General features: G+C 41.8%; 1 protein-coding gene across 9 annotated transcripts in view; it reads right to left on the reverse strand.

Moving 5' to 3' along the window:
• Pum3 (pumilio RNA-binding family member 3) overlaps nucleotides 1–18,630 on the reverse strand; it is a 44,237-nt gene extending 25,607 nt beyond the window's left edge. The window contains exons 1-13 of one of the 9 annotated variants that reach the window (XR_010056425.1): nucleotides 18,491–18,630; nucleotides 15,669–15,760; nucleotides 14,471–14,689; nucleotides 12,849–13,020; nucleotides 12,197–12,272; nucleotides 11,337–11,430; nucleotides 11,031–11,097; nucleotides 9,889–10,063; nucleotides 8,787–8,890; nucleotides 7,618–7,696; nucleotides 5,312–5,410; nucleotides 4,486–4,534; nucleotides 690–770 (exon numbers count right to left, since the gene is read on the reverse strand). Coding sequence is in view for 8 of the 9 variants with exons in the window: in XM_063271704.1 (XP_063127774.1) it covers nucleotides 690–770; nucleotides 4,486–4,539; nucleotides 5,312–5,410; nucleotides 7,618–7,696; nucleotides 8,787–8,890; nucleotides 9,889–10,063; nucleotides 11,031–11,097; nucleotides 11,337–11,430; nucleotides 12,197–12,272; nucleotides 12,849–13,020; nucleotides 14,471–14,689; nucleotides 15,669–15,750 (1,302 nt within the window). In the remaining variant the exon portion in view is untranslated. The other 8 variants (XM_063271704.1, XM_063271710.1, XM_063271708.1 and 5 more) reach the window with 8 other exon arrangements.
• Nucleotides 18,631–18,722: the final 92 nt, after the last annotated feature.

Here is an 18,722-nt window from a genome sequence, read left to right on the forward strand (position 1 = left end):
TACCCTAGATGCCTAGAACAAATGAAACTCAAGAGGGATGATCAAAATGTGAATGCTTCACTCTTTCTTTAAAAGGGGAACAAGAATACCCTTGGGAGGGGATAGAGAGGCAAAGATTAAAACAGAGACTGAAGGAACACCCATTCAGAGTCTGCCCCACATGTGGCCCATACACATACAGCCATCCAATTAGACAAGATGGATGAAGCAAAGAAGTGCAGGCCGACAGGAGCCGATGTAGATCGCTCCTGAGAGACACAGCCAGAATACAGCAAATACAGAGGCGAATGCCAGCAGCAAACCACTGAATTGAGAATGGTCCTGCTAAGACTGAACCCCCAGTGAACGTGATTGTTGGGGAGAGGGTGGGGAGGGAAACACCCATAAAGAAGGGGAGGGGGAGGGATTAGGGGGGATGTTTGCCTGGAAACCGGGAAAGGGAATAACACTCGAAATGTAAATAAGAAATACTCAAGTTAATAAAAAAAAAAAAAAAAAACAAAAACAAAAAAAACAAAAAAAAACCCAATTACTAACAAGTTAACAGAACAAGCCATAACCCAGGCAACTAAAACGTCATGAAAAATACAGACAGAAAGCACAGGTTAAAGTGTTTACATGTGTGACATTAAACTTCAACAGCAGTCACTGACCAACGTAAGCAACTCAAGCCCATCCGCATTACTTACTGATATGATTATCTGCTTCACAAGCTTGGTATCATCAATACAATCGAACGCTGCCAGGAGAACCAGGTGAGAGTACTGGCCCTATAAGAAAGGGGAGACAGAAAAGGTTAAAAAGATTTCATACAGGGCTGGCAAAACATTCTTGTAGGTAAAGACCCTTGCTGCCAAGCCTGATGACCTGAGTCCAATCTTCCAAAGCCACACGGTAGAAGAAGAGAACAGACTCTCCCACGCTGTCCTCCGACCTACAGACACGTGCAGACCTCCTGTCTCTCACCATATACATCAACTAAATAACTTAATGTAATAAAAAATTTAACAAGACAAAATGAGAGTTACCCCAGAAACCTGGACATGGTAGCATATGCATTTAATCTCAGCATCTGTGGGGCAGGTAGATCTCTGAGTTTGAGATCTACACTGTATGACAGACACAGTGAGATTCAGTCTTAAAAAAAAGTTTCCTTCTTATGCCCTACCCATAGTCAGTACCAGCCTCGTGCAGGCAAGGTGAATCAAAGCCACTCAAATGAACTAGCTAATTATATATCAGAAATAAGGTTAATATAGAAAAAAAAGAGAGAAACATGTAATCATATAGCCTAAGAATGAGAATCCAACATCATAGCAAGTACTCAGTTAATGAATTAATGAATGGCTATTTGTAAATTTTGAATGAGACAATTAAACAAAATAGAAACTATTCAAATTACCAAAATAGAAATGAGTATCCTCAGGCACGATTATATGCATACACTTAAATAAACATGTGCACAGAAAACTCTACAAGGCAAAACAGTCACCTTGGGTCACAGAACTATAAATTTTTTATACTGTATTTTGTCCATCCTATTTATCGTATAGTCTAATTTCTTTGACAATAACTATATTTAAATACAAATACCCTCCCCCCAAAAAAGAAACCCAAAAATCCAAACCATGTAAGTCTCTCATTAAACAAGCAGCATAAATCCACAGGTTCCAAAACAAAGAAACAAATAAATGCCCCCAAATCTACAATAACAAATACCAAAAACAAAAGTGCACAATAAGTAAAACATAATGAGAACCAGATTAATCACTGCTTTTCAAAGTGTAAATAGGTGCAACTCTTCCTACACCTGTGACAGACGTCACCTGGGGCATCTGAGGAGACCAAAAGAACCCAGTTTTCAGAGTTTCTAACATACTCCTTGTGAGATCTCAGGTGGTATGCCTTTTGAGGGATGGGGATTGCTTTATTCAGAACTAGGTCTAAAGAGTATGAAAGGTAATAAAATTAGTCAGAGGCAATGAGAAATTTACTAGTAGTGGAAAAAAAAACTAATCTAAGACACAAACTATACAAAAAATACAGATCAACTAAAACAGAATGGAAGACTTGATTCACAGAAAAGGCAAATGACTGTAAATGTGTAAACACTTTAGAGAAATAGCAAGGATAAATAATAAAAGAATGAAATACATGCAGCTCTACCTAGCCTATAGATAAGAGTAAGAGTAAAAAAAAGAAATTCAGAGACATGGGGAGAGCAGGCATCCTACCCTGGCCAGGATATAAAGGGCTTTGCTTCTCTGGAAAGCAGCTGACAACATCAATACCACATGCATGTATGTCCTCACCCAGCAATTTTTGCTCTAGGTATTTACTGCAGACATGCTTCCACAAAGTAGACACATACAAAATGTGTGCTGGGATCCTAACAACTTAGGAATCTAGAAACCACCCAACAGCAGGGACCGTGTTAAGTGACTCATGGTACAGCCATGCAGTGGAATACTGGAAAGTCAGACTGAGTGAGGAAAGCATGTATTCAAATAGAGTGGCTCCCAGGGCGAGGGAAGGGAACAGGTAAAGGACAGTGCACTTGATCCAAAACTACTCGTCTCTATGACTAAGTGCAAGGTACTTCTGTATGAATGGAGACACTGGTCCACAACCCAGTTTAAAAGGCAGACAGAGTCACACCATCTTGTAAAGGCACAATTACACAGAACAGAGTGAAGATTGTATCTACTGAAGTCCCAGTCATCCATGTCAGTTACACTAGTGAGTAACAGGCAACGTCACTGAGCATGCGTTGCAGCAGCTGAGTCCTAGAGAATGGGAACACAGCAAATACCAAGGACCTAACACCACTGATGCAAGTAAGGCTCACAGACTCCCAGAAGGACTCCACAACAATGTTCAAGACACTAAGACAGATTCAATCTTTGATCTGAAAGGACTAATAAAATTTAAATCACTGGAATAATAAAATAAAAATTGAAAAACCTTAAAACCCAACAATAACATCTGAGATTCTAAAAACTTGATAGTTCAAATCTATTGGGTTATTTATATTTGTTTACTTCCTCCCTCAAAAGTAATTCTTAAATTAAAAAGATGTAAAATCACTAGGCACGATTACCACCACCACAATGCCAAGCTAGGATAAGGATCTCAGAAACTGAATTGGTCAAATACTTCATGAAGTCAAAACCTAAAATTAAAAAGTTTAACTTTATTACTTAAAAAGTATCTTACCAATATAGTTTAGATAGAACTTTCTATCCCATTTTTATTCAATCCTAATTTAAGAATTCCAATTAAATCTCACACAGAACTTACTCAACAATGAACTGTGAGTAGACTATTCTTTTACACCACAAGCTGAAGAAAGCACTTTTCACCGTATAGAAAAGTTAGCTATCTACCAAATGATTGCACACTAACTCCCATCATTCCCAATGCCAGAGGACAACCTAAATCACACAGCATGTACCCGACCTTGGTCTGAAAGAATTTGACAAATGTTAGTTGTTCTCATTGGGTTTCTTTAATAGGAAAAAGTTGAACTTTCACTCACCAGTAACTGACAAATTTACTGAACTATATAATTAAAATTACAGTACTACCAGTATTTTTACTACCTATTTTAACCATTACTTTGATATTGGAAATTTACTAGTATGGAAAATTATTCAACATCTAAATACATATAGACTTCTATTATCTTTATTATTGTGTGGATAGTAATGCTTGTGTGTGTGTGTGTGTGTGTGTGTGTGTGTGTGTGCGCGCGCACGCGCGCGCATGTGTGAGAGACTGCTTATGCACACAAGTATGTGAGTGCAAGACTGCCTGTGCATACACGTGTGGAGGCCAGACCTCAACTTTAAGTAGTTTATCCACTGGGCTGCTTCCCACCTAGAAACAATTAATCCCCAGAAACAAACAAACAAACAAAAAAACCAAAAAAAACTTTGTATCTAATGCAACACATTGCAAGGAGCTAAAATATTTAATGTTGAATAGCTTAACCTTTTCATGAGTACATAAGTTTATGCCAAGACAAAAGTTTTAATTTATTAAGGTTTTGGTGGTAGCAGAAACCAGTATCATGTTTCTGAGCTATAATCTTATATTATCTACTTAGATATGTCTTAAATAGGCAGCTGTGATCCCATGTTTAGTTAACATGTCTGGAGACACTCATGAAAGCAGGAATACATACCAGTCTTTACATGTCATAACTGAATAGGGCCTGGGGTGCAGTGCACAGGCAGAGCGCTCCCCCAGAACACATGAGGCCCTGTCTTTGCTCTCTACATATACAACTCATACAAAGAGAGAAAGAACTACATTATGAGCCCCATTTTGTGTAAATTAACCTAGAAAAAGAGATAGAAAAGATTTAATGAACAAATTTAACAATTTTCTGTAGTGTTCAAATTTCCCAGTAGGCACAAACGCATCTCACAGTTAACATCAAGACAGTTAGTGACTTTAAGAAATCACTTTTGCTGTACTCACATTAGCAATCTTCTCCACATACGTCTTCATTGTTTTCACAATCACTTTCCTGTCCTTAAAAAGAAAAACTGCGTTGATAGACGTCTATTTATACATTAAGCTTACGTCATAGCTAATACTTTGTGTAGTATTAATTTTTACCAGCATCATCAGTGAGAAGAGAAGTTATAAAGGAGAATGAAGCACAGAGCACTGTGCCCCGATAAACAGCTGTGTGGAGCTCCATACCCTTCACCTTATGCACAGATATGGAACCGTGAGCTTCTGAGGCACATGCAAACCCAGTGAAGTCACCTTTACAACCACCCCTCTTCCAATATGTGATATGCCAAGAGTCGAGTATACAGATGTGTTTAATAGTTTGTGCAGTAGTTAAATTTGCAGTAAGTAAATGGGAGATAAAACACAACTACCATTTAAAGGATAGAAAACGGAAAGTTCTCTGATCAGGACCGATGCTCACTTTTTCTCAGAGTACTTAACATATACAAGAATATGCACACAGTGTGTCCACTTCTTATCCCTTCCCTTCTCCCTCTCTGAATGACCATTACATAAAGAGTAAATAACAAAGGTCCACAAGCCCCTGTACTGAAGCTGAGGATGTACCAGAGGATCTCTTCCTTATCTTCAGTGAAGCCTTGGGTTTCAGCTGAAGCAGAGAAGACAAGACTCGAAGAAGCCAAAGCCCTGGGAGGCCCTAAGACACACCTTCCAGAGGATAACGCTTATGTACAACTGGGAACCCAAGGCAGTCCAAAGGCCAACTCCAAGTTAAGGGCTCATTAGACGCAGACTGCAGGCAAGACATGGCTCTGACACTTACCTTGGGTGTACCATGCCACAAGCAATGCATGGCCACTCTGGCGCCATCGTGTGTGTGGGCCAGGTACACCACTGCTTCCCGGATGGCTTCAATTAGTTCCTAGAGAACAGAAGAGGTCAGTTGTAATTTCTCCTGTGTACATGAGAACAGCAAGGTGGAGAATGAAGAGCAGGGAGCCCAGGCAGCAAACACTGTCGCTTTAATTCTACAGCCAGGCTCTCTAGGCACACACAACAAATACAGCTCACAGTTAATGTCTGATAAACAGCATAACCACTCTTCCCCATACCTATTTTTTAAAAACCAATGGGGTTTTTACTTTATTTTTTAAGATTCATTTATTTATTGTATATATGAGTACACTGTAGCTGTCTTCAGACACATCAGAAGAGGACATAAGATCCCATTACAGATGGTTGTGAGCCACCATGTGGTTGCTGGGAATTGAACTCAGGACTTCTGGAAGAGCAGTCAGTGCTCTTAACCACTGAGCCATCTCTCCAGCCCCCCAATACCTATTTTTAAAGGTGCTCATAGGTAGCATGTGATATATTCTAATGACTATCAGAAAAGAAGCCAGGGGTTAGTGGTCTGAGGAGTGTTTAAGAGAACAGCTGGGGAAAGAAACTGCTCCCCTACATGTGTCTATACAAATACAATCAAACCTCATCCTGACTCAAGTTTCTGTGGTTAATAAAGCACAGGATTGGATTTCCACAACTCATATGTATGAGTTCTGTAACCTAATAGCTATAGGGACCCATATTAAAAATTTACAGTAAGAGAACATATACAAAAGGACTGCACTTCACCTGAAAAGTACCTTCCACTACAGGAATGAGTCTCAAGAAGGGATTTCAGGTCACATACCTGAACCTAAGAATTTCTCCAAATGCTCAAAAGCGTTCCACCATAAATGTGGCATTTAAATCATAGCTTCTTCCCCTTAAGGCATAGGAGACATTGAGAAAGAGTGGGCAGGAAGATTCTAGGAGCCACAGCTTAAGGAACCCAGGTCCAACAGTCTTCTGGCCTGGAGTGCACCTGACTGGACAGGACCACTGCATCCACAGTTTAGAGCAGCGTGGGGGTGGGACAGGGACTCACAAGCTTCCACCCTGAGCTGAGAGCTACTATCAGTTGATCCTTTGTAGTAAGTCGAATGGATGGACTCCTAACTGTGAACATATGGGTGGCGCAACCTGAACTCAGGGGTTATTTAAAAAAAAAAAAAAAAAAAAAAGGATGACAGAAAATTGGGAGGCGGATCTGACAGGAAGCAGGGGGGGACATATGATCAAAATACATTATATACATATATGAAATTCTCAAAGAACAGCTACTGGGCTAGAGTGTGACACAGGTTCTGGTTATGCTTCCAAGATCTTCAGGTTTTGTCCCTTTATAGCTACTCCAAACCCCTGCTGTAACTGAATGCTGCCTTCTACTGTCACCAAAACACACTAACTATGAAAAACCCTAAGACACTGATTTCAGTAGGGAAGAAGAAGATCCCTAAGAGAATGTTGTTCTCGTCACAAGCTCTTGGGGCTGCTGCAAAGAAATTTCTCTACATGCTAATTGGAGGGCTTCGAGTTCCACTGGGAGAAATCAGGCATGCTACTTAGTCAGCCCTTGGAATTAAACACTAAGAGCAAATGGACAGCAGCTAGGCCTGATGAGGCACGCGAAGGTCGGGAGCTGAGGTATCAACTCTCATCTGTATTCGCACCACTGACTGGAAGGACAGTGCAGTTACCTTCACTGGTCCGCTGCCTTCCATCAGATAAGGTTCAGGTTTTCACAGGCCATTTAGTTTTACATTAAGTATCCTCCCTTAACCTTTTAAAGCAGGCTTTAAAAAAAAAAAAATTAAACTATTGGAAGACTGAGCAATGCTCCAATATGTTACCTTCTGGATTAGATTACTAGAGGACACTCTCCGGATTGTAACTAAAATGTAAAATTCAGTGGCATTAATAAAACCAGGGTCAATTCTATTATTTCCTGGGGAGAAAACATTAAAGAGATTTAGCAGATCTGTTCAGTGTCTGTGTAGTGGGTTATCTAAGTGAGAAGGAAAACCTGGCATTTCTGAAAGACTGTGGCCATCAGAGCAGCCTGCTTTCCCTGTACATTGCCACAGTGTAGACGCAATCTCACACTGCAGTCCGCACTGCTTGGAACTTACTATGGAGCCCCAGCTAACCTCGCACTAGTAGGTATTGTCCTGTCTCAGGCCCCAAGTTCCACACTCAGTGTGCCACACTGGCTTTACAAATGCAGGAACAAAGCCAAGAACTTACTGATCGAAGTTTTGGGGGTGCATAGGTAAAAAAGTCCAAGAATACTTTATGAACCAGTGAGTGCTTAATCACAGCTTCCCTGGAAACAAAACAAACAAACGAAAATCAGATGCAGCAAAGCAGTCACACAAAGACAGGTAACCTAAAGATCACCTAAACAAGTGAGATAGTTTTACTAAATACACTAAATACATAAATATCAATGCATCCCTCAGCAGCACTAAAAGGTTAGAGAATTTTTGTCTGCGACACTGGTTTAGTTTCATTATGACTGAGACTAGGATACAAATTTCCAAGCTCTCTAGGATGATTAATGCCCTAGTCCCACTGTGTTTTATCCCAGTTTCTATCAGCTGCACCCCCTCCCCAAGGACTGGACAATTCATTAAGAACTCACACGTAGACCTAAGTCCTCATGGTTATTTTCTGTCAAGCATCCTTCAAAATGTCTCAGTACCAGAATAGTTTCAGCAGCACTACAATCTGAATAAGCCACAAGAGTGCCACCAGGAGCAACAACTCCTACTCACTCTATGCCCCTCTAATGTGCTGTGCAGGCTAATGTTCAAGACAAAGACCTAAAGTTCACAGGGACCAGGCAAACACAGTGCGGAATCTTGATGCGCACAGCACTCTTCTAAGGCTTTGCCAACATTAATCCATTTCATCTCCATACAACTCTACCGAGGATGCGCTGCTGCCGCCTCAATTCCACAGGTCAGGAAACGAGGCCCCTCACGCACACAGGCTGTGACATCAGGAGTCCCACCCATCCTGCCTAGTCCCAGAAGCTTTGTGCTCAACCATTTTGTTAGGGTACCAAAGACACGAAGGCAGCAAGCTCTAACTAGTGCAGTTTAAATAATCAACTGACTTTATAAAGCTATTTAACATGCAAGGGTTTACTATAACTTTATTTTAGGGAAAAAGGTTTTTATCACTCTTAGAAAGTTTATAAATCACTATTACAAGTTAGGCAGTAAGATACAGTATCATCAAGAATGATGTCTACCTGCATCAAGAATGGTTTTATACAAAGAGTTCTATGCTCTTATTCATAATTGGTAACTAACAGGAGGAGGAAACGTGCCCCCTTTCTGGCAAGGATTCTAGAAGATGTAGCTCCCTCAAATGCCTCTTTCAATCTGTTAATAAAAACCCTGTCTTACTTTTGGGCCATGGGAGTCAGAATCTGCTTCATCTCATCCAGGATAAGTTCTAGCTTCCCTGGCTGCACCTCTAGCACCTTTTCCAGCGTTGGGTGATCTGCTGACTGAAACGAAAGAAAAGCAAGCGCCTCCACATGTAATCACTTCAAAACAAGCAAGATATACAGCCATGGTAAACTGAGCTTAAGACACATTTGAGATGTTTCACACTAACAAATACCTACTAGGCAGCAAGATCTTCATGATCTGAGTCCCTGTTTATATATCTGCCAATGTGTGGTCATCCCCATGGAGGACTGACCCTAGCAACCTCCAAGGATTCAAAACTTGATGCCACTTAAGACTCTCATAGAGAAACAGCAACATATTCACACATAATCCATATGATCCTACAGCATATTTTAAATCCACATGACCTAACAAAGCAGAAATGCTCTGCAAATAGATATTATACTTTAAGGAACAGTAAGAACAAAATCTACACATATCCAATATAGACATGAGTTTTTCTTAACGGTTTTGGTTGACTGAGTCAAAGGATGTAGAAGCCTGGAAAAGGGGATGGGGTAGCTGGCTATTCTTCTAGAGCCAGGCTAACCACTAACTAAATCACCAGCCATCACATCTTACCAAGCACCTAGTACAGTTGGGTGTCACAAGAGGAATGCTAATGCAATTCAACTCAGGCCCTGAAGCTCCTGGAGAGAACCCTACAGTCAGTCCACATCCTTTCTTGTCACTTGGACACTCCTATCTCAGTTTAAAACACGTCCTAGAGCAGTACTAGTCCCATCACTGGCCAGTCTCAGACTTCTATCCATTATCCATTGCCTGGTCTCTTGTCCCCAGATCCAACATGGACAAAAGTAAGGCAAAACCAGGAAGAAACACGAGACAGGGCAGGAAGAGGAGTCCAGTGCACCTTAGGCAGAGCTGGCTATGGAGCAGAAAAGCTCCGCTCACTACTGAAGTCTTTGATCTCAGTCTGACTTGTCCTGAAGGACTACCCAGGTAAAACCGCATCCTAAATATAGGACCCTGAAAGTTAAAGAGACCTCACAGAAAAACAAACACACTGGGAAGGAACTTCCCGAAAGGCCACCTTGTAAAGCTGAAATGTGTTCCCATAGAGCTCCTCTGTCAGCATGTTCCTCTGTTCCAAAATGGCTTTGTCGTTGTACGCATACTCCACAATGGCCGATGCCTCTGAATGCCGCAGCATCTTCCTCACATGACCTTTAAAACTTCTGATTATCTCCGCAATCTGTGGTTTACTTCTAAAGTCACAAAGAGCACAGAAAAAGTAAATGACAGCAGGAGGAGGCTGGGTGACAATAAACCTACAACTTCTCCAAAGGTCAACTAAATGTCTGAGTTAGAGCGGGGACTTCTCTATGCAGGAAAGCTTGTGAATGGGAAAGTCAATCTCCCTGTACTGTGACTTGAACACTTAGAAGACAAAGCAGGCTACAATCCTGAGTAAGAAAGCCTGGCTCTGATGATCAGTCCACAGAGCTGACTTATTTTATTTTATTTTATTTTATTTTATTTTATTTTAAAACAGAATCTAGAACCTCATGAATGCAAAGCAAATGCTCTACCACTAAGTTACAGCCCCAGCCCTGAAGCCCTGAAGTTAAAGGCTTTTTCATTAAAGGTTGCTAGGAGACCTAGATGAACTACGATGCACCTAGAACAGTGGCCATAGGAAGTGCCCGAAACAGTTCCTTCAACTAGACCACAAGAAAAGGGGAGGAGAAGGTAAAGTCAAGGGGACAAACGGAGATAAAATAAACTTCAACTGTCACAAAAAATGGGACTTATTCTAATAGCCAGGATCATAATTAAACCTATTTCTGTCTCAAGCAGTATTCAGTCAGTTTATCTGTCCCTCTTAACCTTCTACCCTCTAAATACTGTTACGACAAACTAAATAAATGCTGTTGATCAACACTTTTCCTATGCCTTGGTCTGTAAGTTCCTATGTAATAAGGTCCTTAACAACAGATTAGGCAGCACCATTTTTTTCAGGCAATTTCAGTTACTGTTTTAAGGTGTTATGCCCTAGAAAGACCACAAGTCTCTGGAGGCAATCACCAAGACCAGAGATTTTAAAGTAACATTCATGCAAAAGTAAAATCCACAAAATTGAAAGTTAAAAACCACCACCGCCACCGCCACCGCCACCACCGCCGCCGCCGCCGCCACCACCACCATCACCACCACCACCACCTTACAACTTACCCATACATGAGAAATTTCTTAACGATATTCCTGGAATATTTGGCTTTACTTAATTCAACCAAGTCACCTGGAGGAGAAGCAAAGCACCTCAGTGATCTGAGCTCCTCCCTGCAGTTGTCCAGAAACAAGGAATGGAGCTCGTGCAAGACTGTGGACCAGGGCTTATCTCCTCGCTCCAGGAAAGAAACACAGCAACAAAAACGGTCTCCCAGAAAACAGGGAACTACATCCTAGGGTATTCTTCAGCATTCCGAGGGAAAACAAGTGACTTTATTATGAGATAAACACACTGCTTATTACCAATACCTTGCAATTCTTCGAAAGCCCACTTCCTCTGCTCCTCGCTCCCATACTGAATGAGGCACTGGATCACTCGAGTTGAGTCATGCGCAAAGGCAATCTGTAAGACACGGCTGGAGCTTTCTACACTGGAATTTCTGAACAATCGTTTCTCACTATTCACACTATTTCTTACAATTCATACGTTTTTCAGCTTATCTGCACTAGACTGCTTGAGGCAAAACCATACCCGATTATACGGGTACTGCTGCTTGGCTTGGCTTCTTACCATATTTGATAGCTGGATTCTACCACCTTTCAAATGCCAATCCTCACTATGACCACGCCCACAGGATTGCCCGACTATAGCTTTGTTTCCTGAACATTAACAGGCTCTGCTGTGAGACTGGCCAATGCAGAAGTGTTGCTGCACCAGTAACCCTATCACACACACAACACACTGACAATCCCAGGGAGAAGAAACCTTAGTCGATTGGCTTTTGAATCTGGTCACAATTGTACAGCATTATGGCCCTTCAATTTGGACTAGCATTTCTCACTAATATCTGTAATTCCAGAACCTGAAAGCTGTGAACACTAACACGATGCTATAAGGGAAGAATTTCCACACCTGGACACGGTGGCCATGAGCCACAGTCAATACTCAAGCACACTAAAAATAAAACATGCAGAGACAGCTGAAGGGATGGCGATGCATAAAGTACTAACAAAAGGATTCATCCACACTTGGGTCCCGCCACTGAGATAGCCCTGTACATGTGTATAACAGTGGTTGGGCCCCTGTCATGATCAGCCAACTTCCCTCCCTAAGAGCAAAGGCAACCTGATTTTTTTTTAAATTGGACTAATGAGCATACTCTACTCACAGTTTTAATTTTTCCTTGAATCAGCTTCTGCAAATCACTCATGAGCTTCACCCTTTTTTCTTTGTCACAGTCTTTTCTGCAGAGGAAGCACAGATGGAGTTATTTAAACATGAAAACCAAACGCCATGCAATACATGGTCACCAGTTCAGTTGGTTTTTCCTTTGAAGGCAGCAAATCTCTGATGTTAAAATTATTATTCTGGAGCAGCCAGACAAAAGTAATTTTCTCAGAGACAGAACTCATCTCACAAGGTATAATTTTATGCATCAATCTAAATCTTAACAGACAGAACTTCAGAAGCAAAGAAAAATAATAAAACAATCTCAGATGGCAAATACTTAAACATCTCAAAACCTAGCTCATAGGAAATTGTGCTTCATTTTCTAAGAAATCTTCCAGGATACATATCAAATCCACTTGACTCTCTCCATTTCCATAAAGCTATCTGACACCATCCTAATGATTTCTCACACATCCGCACCAGGCAGACACCAGTGCATCCTGCTGCCGTGAGAGCAGGCTGGGAGTATGCAACAGGAAACCAGGTGTGGTCTTGGATGCTTAGAGCACCTGTCTGTTTGCATTTGCAGGGAACACCTCTGTGCTGCCCTTGCCTCAAACAGACTGATAAAGACAGAGAGGTGGCAGTACCTTCTCAAGCTCTCCCAAATGTGCTTTGCTCGAACCACGACGTCGTAATTGGTCTTATCACTGAGCTGTCTGTTCTGCTTCAGCTCTTTCTTCTTCTTTTTGAAGTCATCCCACTTGGGTTTCTTGGCTGCTGATTCTAGAGTCAGATTCAGTGTGTTTAACATTCCAAAAACTAAACACGAATGTGGTTAGTACAAAGGGCAATGATCAGAACCAATACCAGTTCTAGACGCTGCAATGGGAAAATACAATTTCCCAGAAACTTTACATTTGACCATAATCTTTAGCTAGTTTATACATTTAAAATTTATCTAAAACAATTTATTTAGTAGCTTTTTTAAGACAAGAGTCTCACAAGCTAGCCTCAAACTCAGTAAGTACATGTACCACCCTGGCTGGCCAAGCCCAGCCATTTTAATGGCTTATAATTCTGAACAGGAGACCTAGTGAGAGCATGGAATATGAATGGATTACAGAGTGCCTAAAAATGTCAAGCACCATCTTCAACTGGGAAACAACACTCCACTTTAAAGCACAGACAACTGCCTTTAAGTCAGATTTTCAATGGAAACAAGTCAGTCCAGATTAAAATAGGAAAAACAATTTGAGAAATCTACAGGCCAAAAGCTGGTGGTGAAGCTCAATGGTGGAGCACTTGCATGCGTGGGGTTCCTCATGAAATCAAAACATCAAAAAAAAAAAAAAAAAAAAAAAACTCTACTATTCCAAGAGCTGCCATGCACTACTGAATTCCTAGAGCACAAGGTAGATGACTTCAATCACCCCCTCTACACTGGGGAAGCAGGTACCATACATTGAGTGCCTGTCCAAAGCCTCCCCTCACCCCCACGTGGTAGAAACAAGATACAAATCCAAGACCAACCCACGGTTGCCTTTCACTCATGACAACACACAGCAAGCTTCTAAGTTCTCTACAGATCGGTGCCAGACAGGTTGAGTATCTACCTATACCTATATATACCTATATCATAATCTCTGAACTCTGATTATGTTATCAGTTAAACAGTAATACCAACCAGTGAGTAGGGGTTTTTCACTAGGGTATCATTTACATGAGTATTTTCTCCAAGTCCTTTAAAAATTAGTTATTTCTAACTATCTCCCATTCTCTGATTACAAAACTGACTCATTGCAAAGACCAAAAGAATAAAAAGTAAACTGAGTCATAATAAAACCTAATAGTAATACCAGTTACTGCTAGATTCACTTATGAGTGTTTTGTTTACATACATATCTGGGCACAGCACGTGTGCTTGATGCCTGAGGAGTAAGAAGAGGACACTGATCCCCTTGAACTGGAATTCTGGATGGGTGTGTGTCTGTTTGACCACATGGGTGCTGGGAATCAAACTTGGGTCCTCAGCAAGAACAAGTGCTCTTACCTACAGAACCAACTCTCCAGCCCCAGTGAGAGGAATATGGATTGGAAACATGCTGTTGTTTACTTAAACTCTTGTGTGCTTCTTTCCTTTTACTTCAAAATGCTGCCTGTCTCGGAGCAAGGACAAGTGGTGTCTGACAGTGTGGAGGACCTGGGGACCTTGGCTCAGTCACCACTCGGCATGGGGAGGCTTTTGCAATGCCTCTGTGAACCAGCTTACCATCACTTTTCCCATCTGGCTGGAATTTCCGCTTCTTGTTGAATTTATTTGCCTTCTGGAATTTGTCCTTCGGTCCTTTGCCCCCTTGTGGCTTGTTCTTGAACTGCTTCACACGCTTCTTGCCAGGTTTTGTGGCACCTTTCTCAAAGTTCTTAGATGTGACTTTAGGCCCGCCTTCCTTAGCAGCTTTCCTTGGGAATGCCTTTGCAGAACTAGACTCTAGCAGTACAAGGAATACGTGTTAGTTCACGGACTCTGAGCCTAAATCGTCGGCATCTACTCAACTGCATGCCGCACAGAATGACATGCTCTGTACTGCAACAGACTGCCTTGCTCTCAATTACGCATTAACCCTTTTGGAAAGATTCGTATTTAAATAATCAAATCAAAATAAAAACTTTCTGATTATAAAACTGTATAAAACTGTGATGTAAGCCCCAGAAAGTAGAGGAGCTCATAATAAACTATAATTTACCTCCTAGCAACAACAGATATTGTTAGCTATTTCTGCATATGCTAGAGGTTACTGGCTCTATCATCAGTATTTACACGAAAATCTCAATCCGTGGTTCTACAAAATAAGAGTCTAAGAACAAAATGAGTATCACTGAAGAAAGTATATCATAAAAGTAAGCTAGACTGTATTTCTGAAATGGTCTAATTTGGGAAAAATCTTAAAGTCTATAATAAGATTATCTGGTTAAAATTTTTGATCCAAAGTTTACATATACCCAACAAACAGGATGCCAACAACAATAGCTAACTTAAGACCATTGTGAGGGAATCATAAGACTGCTTAGGGAGCAGTTATCGCTATAGGCCTGGATGTTTCTACTCTGCAATACTGACACCTGATGGAACTCCAGAGGCATCACCATTCAGACGTCAGAAGGTAAAGGCTGGTATTAGCCAGCTCTAACACATCAATATTAAAATGAACTGCACAGCGAATGAATGAGGCCACTCAACCACTGACACAAAAGATCTTTTAGAAATAAAAAATGCCTCAATTATTCTGGTAATCTCATAGAAGTTCCACGACGAACAGGTTGACTTGTGGACAGTAGCAGTGGCCTCTTTTTACCACGTTGACTGTAACCCCAGCCCATGAACAGAGCAGCACCTACTATAATTCCCCTCCCGTCCCCCATCTAAGTAATCACCAGAAGGGAAGCACACTGGGGCAAGGCCCTCTTACCACTGTTTTTATGAAATTTATTCTTTCCTTGTGATGTCTGTGGACTCTTTCCTGTAATTTTTTTCTTCCCTTTGACTTCCATCACAGTACTTCTGAAAAACAAAAGCCAAAAGCCACAGAGAAATCACTGAATTGCTCATCCAATAAGAGTCAATAAGTAGTTGGTGCAGTGTTTAGTCCTTAGTTCAGATGCAGGAGAAAGCATCCAAGCTGCGCCCAGATGCTCTCAAGTCTACCAAGTATACAGTTACCTCTAAGACTTAAAACTGAGGGCAAAAAAGACCCAGCAAGAGCCCATGACATGCACACCCCGGCTAGTGTTCGACACACCTGGAGGCAACACTTAAGCAACAGCACTGGCTAAACATAGACCACCGTGTCTGCAGCTTTTAACCTGGGAAGCCTTGGAGTTGAGTAATAGAAACCTTGCCACTGGACTTCTCGGCATCTCAGTACAAAGCAACAACCGGCAATAAGCTGTACTTCGCACATATTGCAATTTAATTTAACACACAAGAAAGCTAAAACAAAGGTTATTGGCCAACTGCTTTAGAGGTAGCCAAATGACTTGCTGACCTCTAAGTCACACTGAGCTATGTAATATTTTATTCCAAGGGATCTCATGCCATTTGTTGGGTACAGTGACCTTCATTGAGCACAGGTAACAGACACCTTCCACCAACTTACAAACTCTGCAAGAAGCAGAACACATGTGGACAAAAGGCAAGCATCGCCAGGCTCCTGTCTACAGTTCCCAGAGTTACATGCTCTCCCATCTCTAAATGACCTCAAGAGTCACCTGCAAGAATTCTTGGACAATGTTTACAGATTAGAAACTTCCACTCAAGAATTAATTTCTTGTTGGATGTGATGACACACAGTTGTGTCAACCTAGCACCTAGACTGAGGCAGGATACTCTAGGCAACATAAACTAGAGTCCAGTCTGGGCTCCATCATGAGATACTGTTGCAAAACTCAAAACAAAACAGGATTGATTCCTCAGGACCCTGAAACGTCTTAGGAACGAACATACATACATACATACATACATACATACATACATACATACATACATACATAAGAAAAAAGAAAAGCCAACTTTCTTTTCCAAGGTTCCAGGTTAAAATGTATTTGAAAAACAATAAATCAAATAGTAATAGTCAGCAAGTAAAGAAAGGTCTTTCAAATTCTTTAATTTGCTACCATGAACTACCCAATGCAAAGACTGAAACATACAAGACTTCCCAAACCTAGCAGAACCAATTTCTCCAGGAAACACTCTGGAAAATGCTGTGGGTCTGATACCCAGCAGTGTACACACAGGGTACATCTCTCTAATTCCAGCACAGGAACTGCTCCCTGCTGGGCATCTCGATTTTACAGTCATGTTATCACTTGAAAAGAGATGTTTACATTTCTGCATGTAGGTTTCATGTAAATACCACATGCTAAGCAACTGTGCCAATGGCCCTCAAATGTAGGTTTCAAGGGCTACCTTTATTTACTTACATTAGATTTAAAAAGATAAAGAGCCTATAGATCTGTTACTCAGCTTCCCCATTGGCAACTTAATAAGACACTTTCGAAATGACACTAGTGTAACACAAGGTTTATTTGGAAATCAATTTTCTCATTCCTGTCCTCTTTCTATCCAAGATGTAGCCATCATACCTCCTCCGTTTTTACAGGTTATGTTCCCTTTGGGGATTTTTATTATTAGATTGAAGTTATGCTTGGGTCGGGGAGAGGGTGACACATGATAGCAGAGCGGTGCTGTTCTCACAGTGACAAAGGTATGTGGCAGTCATGATGTTAACCCTCATGACCATTTGCCAAGTTACTTCACTATCAAATTAATGGCTAACCCAAGAGCAAGAAAAGCAAATTAGGTGGAGCCTTGGGACAAGGGTGTTTTCAGACCCCAAGACAACGTCCTACACCTACAGCAATGAGTCCTCAACACCTTTTGATTATGCATATAACTGGCATCTTATACGTCATGTCTGAATCATAACGCTCTGCATTTCCACCACACACTGCCATCTTTCTCTCCCTGCCTAATCTTGCTGTAGCCAATGGGGCATCATCTACTCCACTCCGCAGAGAGAAAACTGGAACACTGCTCCTGACTTTTACTTCTTTGCCAGTCACCTTGTACCCATCAGTAAGTTATATCTTGTAATCCCCTTCAAGTTACCTGTTTCTACTACCAACACTCAATGCAAATCAAAAGTCTCCTTGCCGAACTTGCAAATTAAGTACATTTTTCTTTAAGAGAATCGAGGCCTACCGTGAACCTCCAATTTTTTTCTAATAATCCTTCAATGTTTTATATGCATAGGGACACAAAGAAAAATGCTTCCCATTACACAGAAATAAAGAAACTCGACACCACGGCTCCGAAGTTCTACCCTCCTCTTTATCTAGTTAGCGCCGTACTCCCAACTCCCAACTCCGGGACAGCTCACCGCCTCTGTTTAAAATACTCTTGCCTCCTATCACGCTTTAGGTCTCGGCTTATGGGTCCCTTCTTCAGCTTTCCCTGCACTGCTCCTATGCACAAGGTCTGTCAAGGGACGGGCGGGGTGACTGTGACCCACAGAACTAGTTCCTCTAGCTCTACAATAATCAATAGAGAGGGTTTAACCCCTGCCCTCGCCAGGGTTCCTCCAACTCGGAGCCATCGAAGCGGCCAGGCAGACCATCCCGGGGGTGGGTCTGTAGATGCCGCTCGCCCACTACCCCGCAGAGCCCCCTGCTCCACAGCGATCGGCGGAAACTAGCCCCGCACATCCCGCATCAAACTCTCCACAACACTCACCGCACACGTGGGGAAGAAGCTCACGGAGTTCCGCTACCCACCGCCGCTTCCGCTTCCGCGTTCCGCCCCGCCCCGGATCCTCGGTTGTATTGTCCCGTCCTGGTGCTGGGGTCAAGGGGTGGAGCTTAGGAAACACGAAATCCGTAGTTTCTATTGGTCCATTTTCGCCCCTATACGCGAGAGGACTACGTGAGTTTTGGCCCTTGAGGGGATCCGTCAGGTGGAAGGCGAG

The sequence above is a fragment of the Rattus norvegicus genome, chromosome 1 (genome assembly GCF_036323735.1).
Source record: "Rattus norvegicus strain BN/NHsdMcwi chromosome 1, GRCr8, whole genome shotgun sequence".
Classification (NCBI taxonomy): Eukaryota; Metazoa; Chordata; class Mammalia; order Rodentia; family Muridae; genus Rattus; species Rattus norvegicus.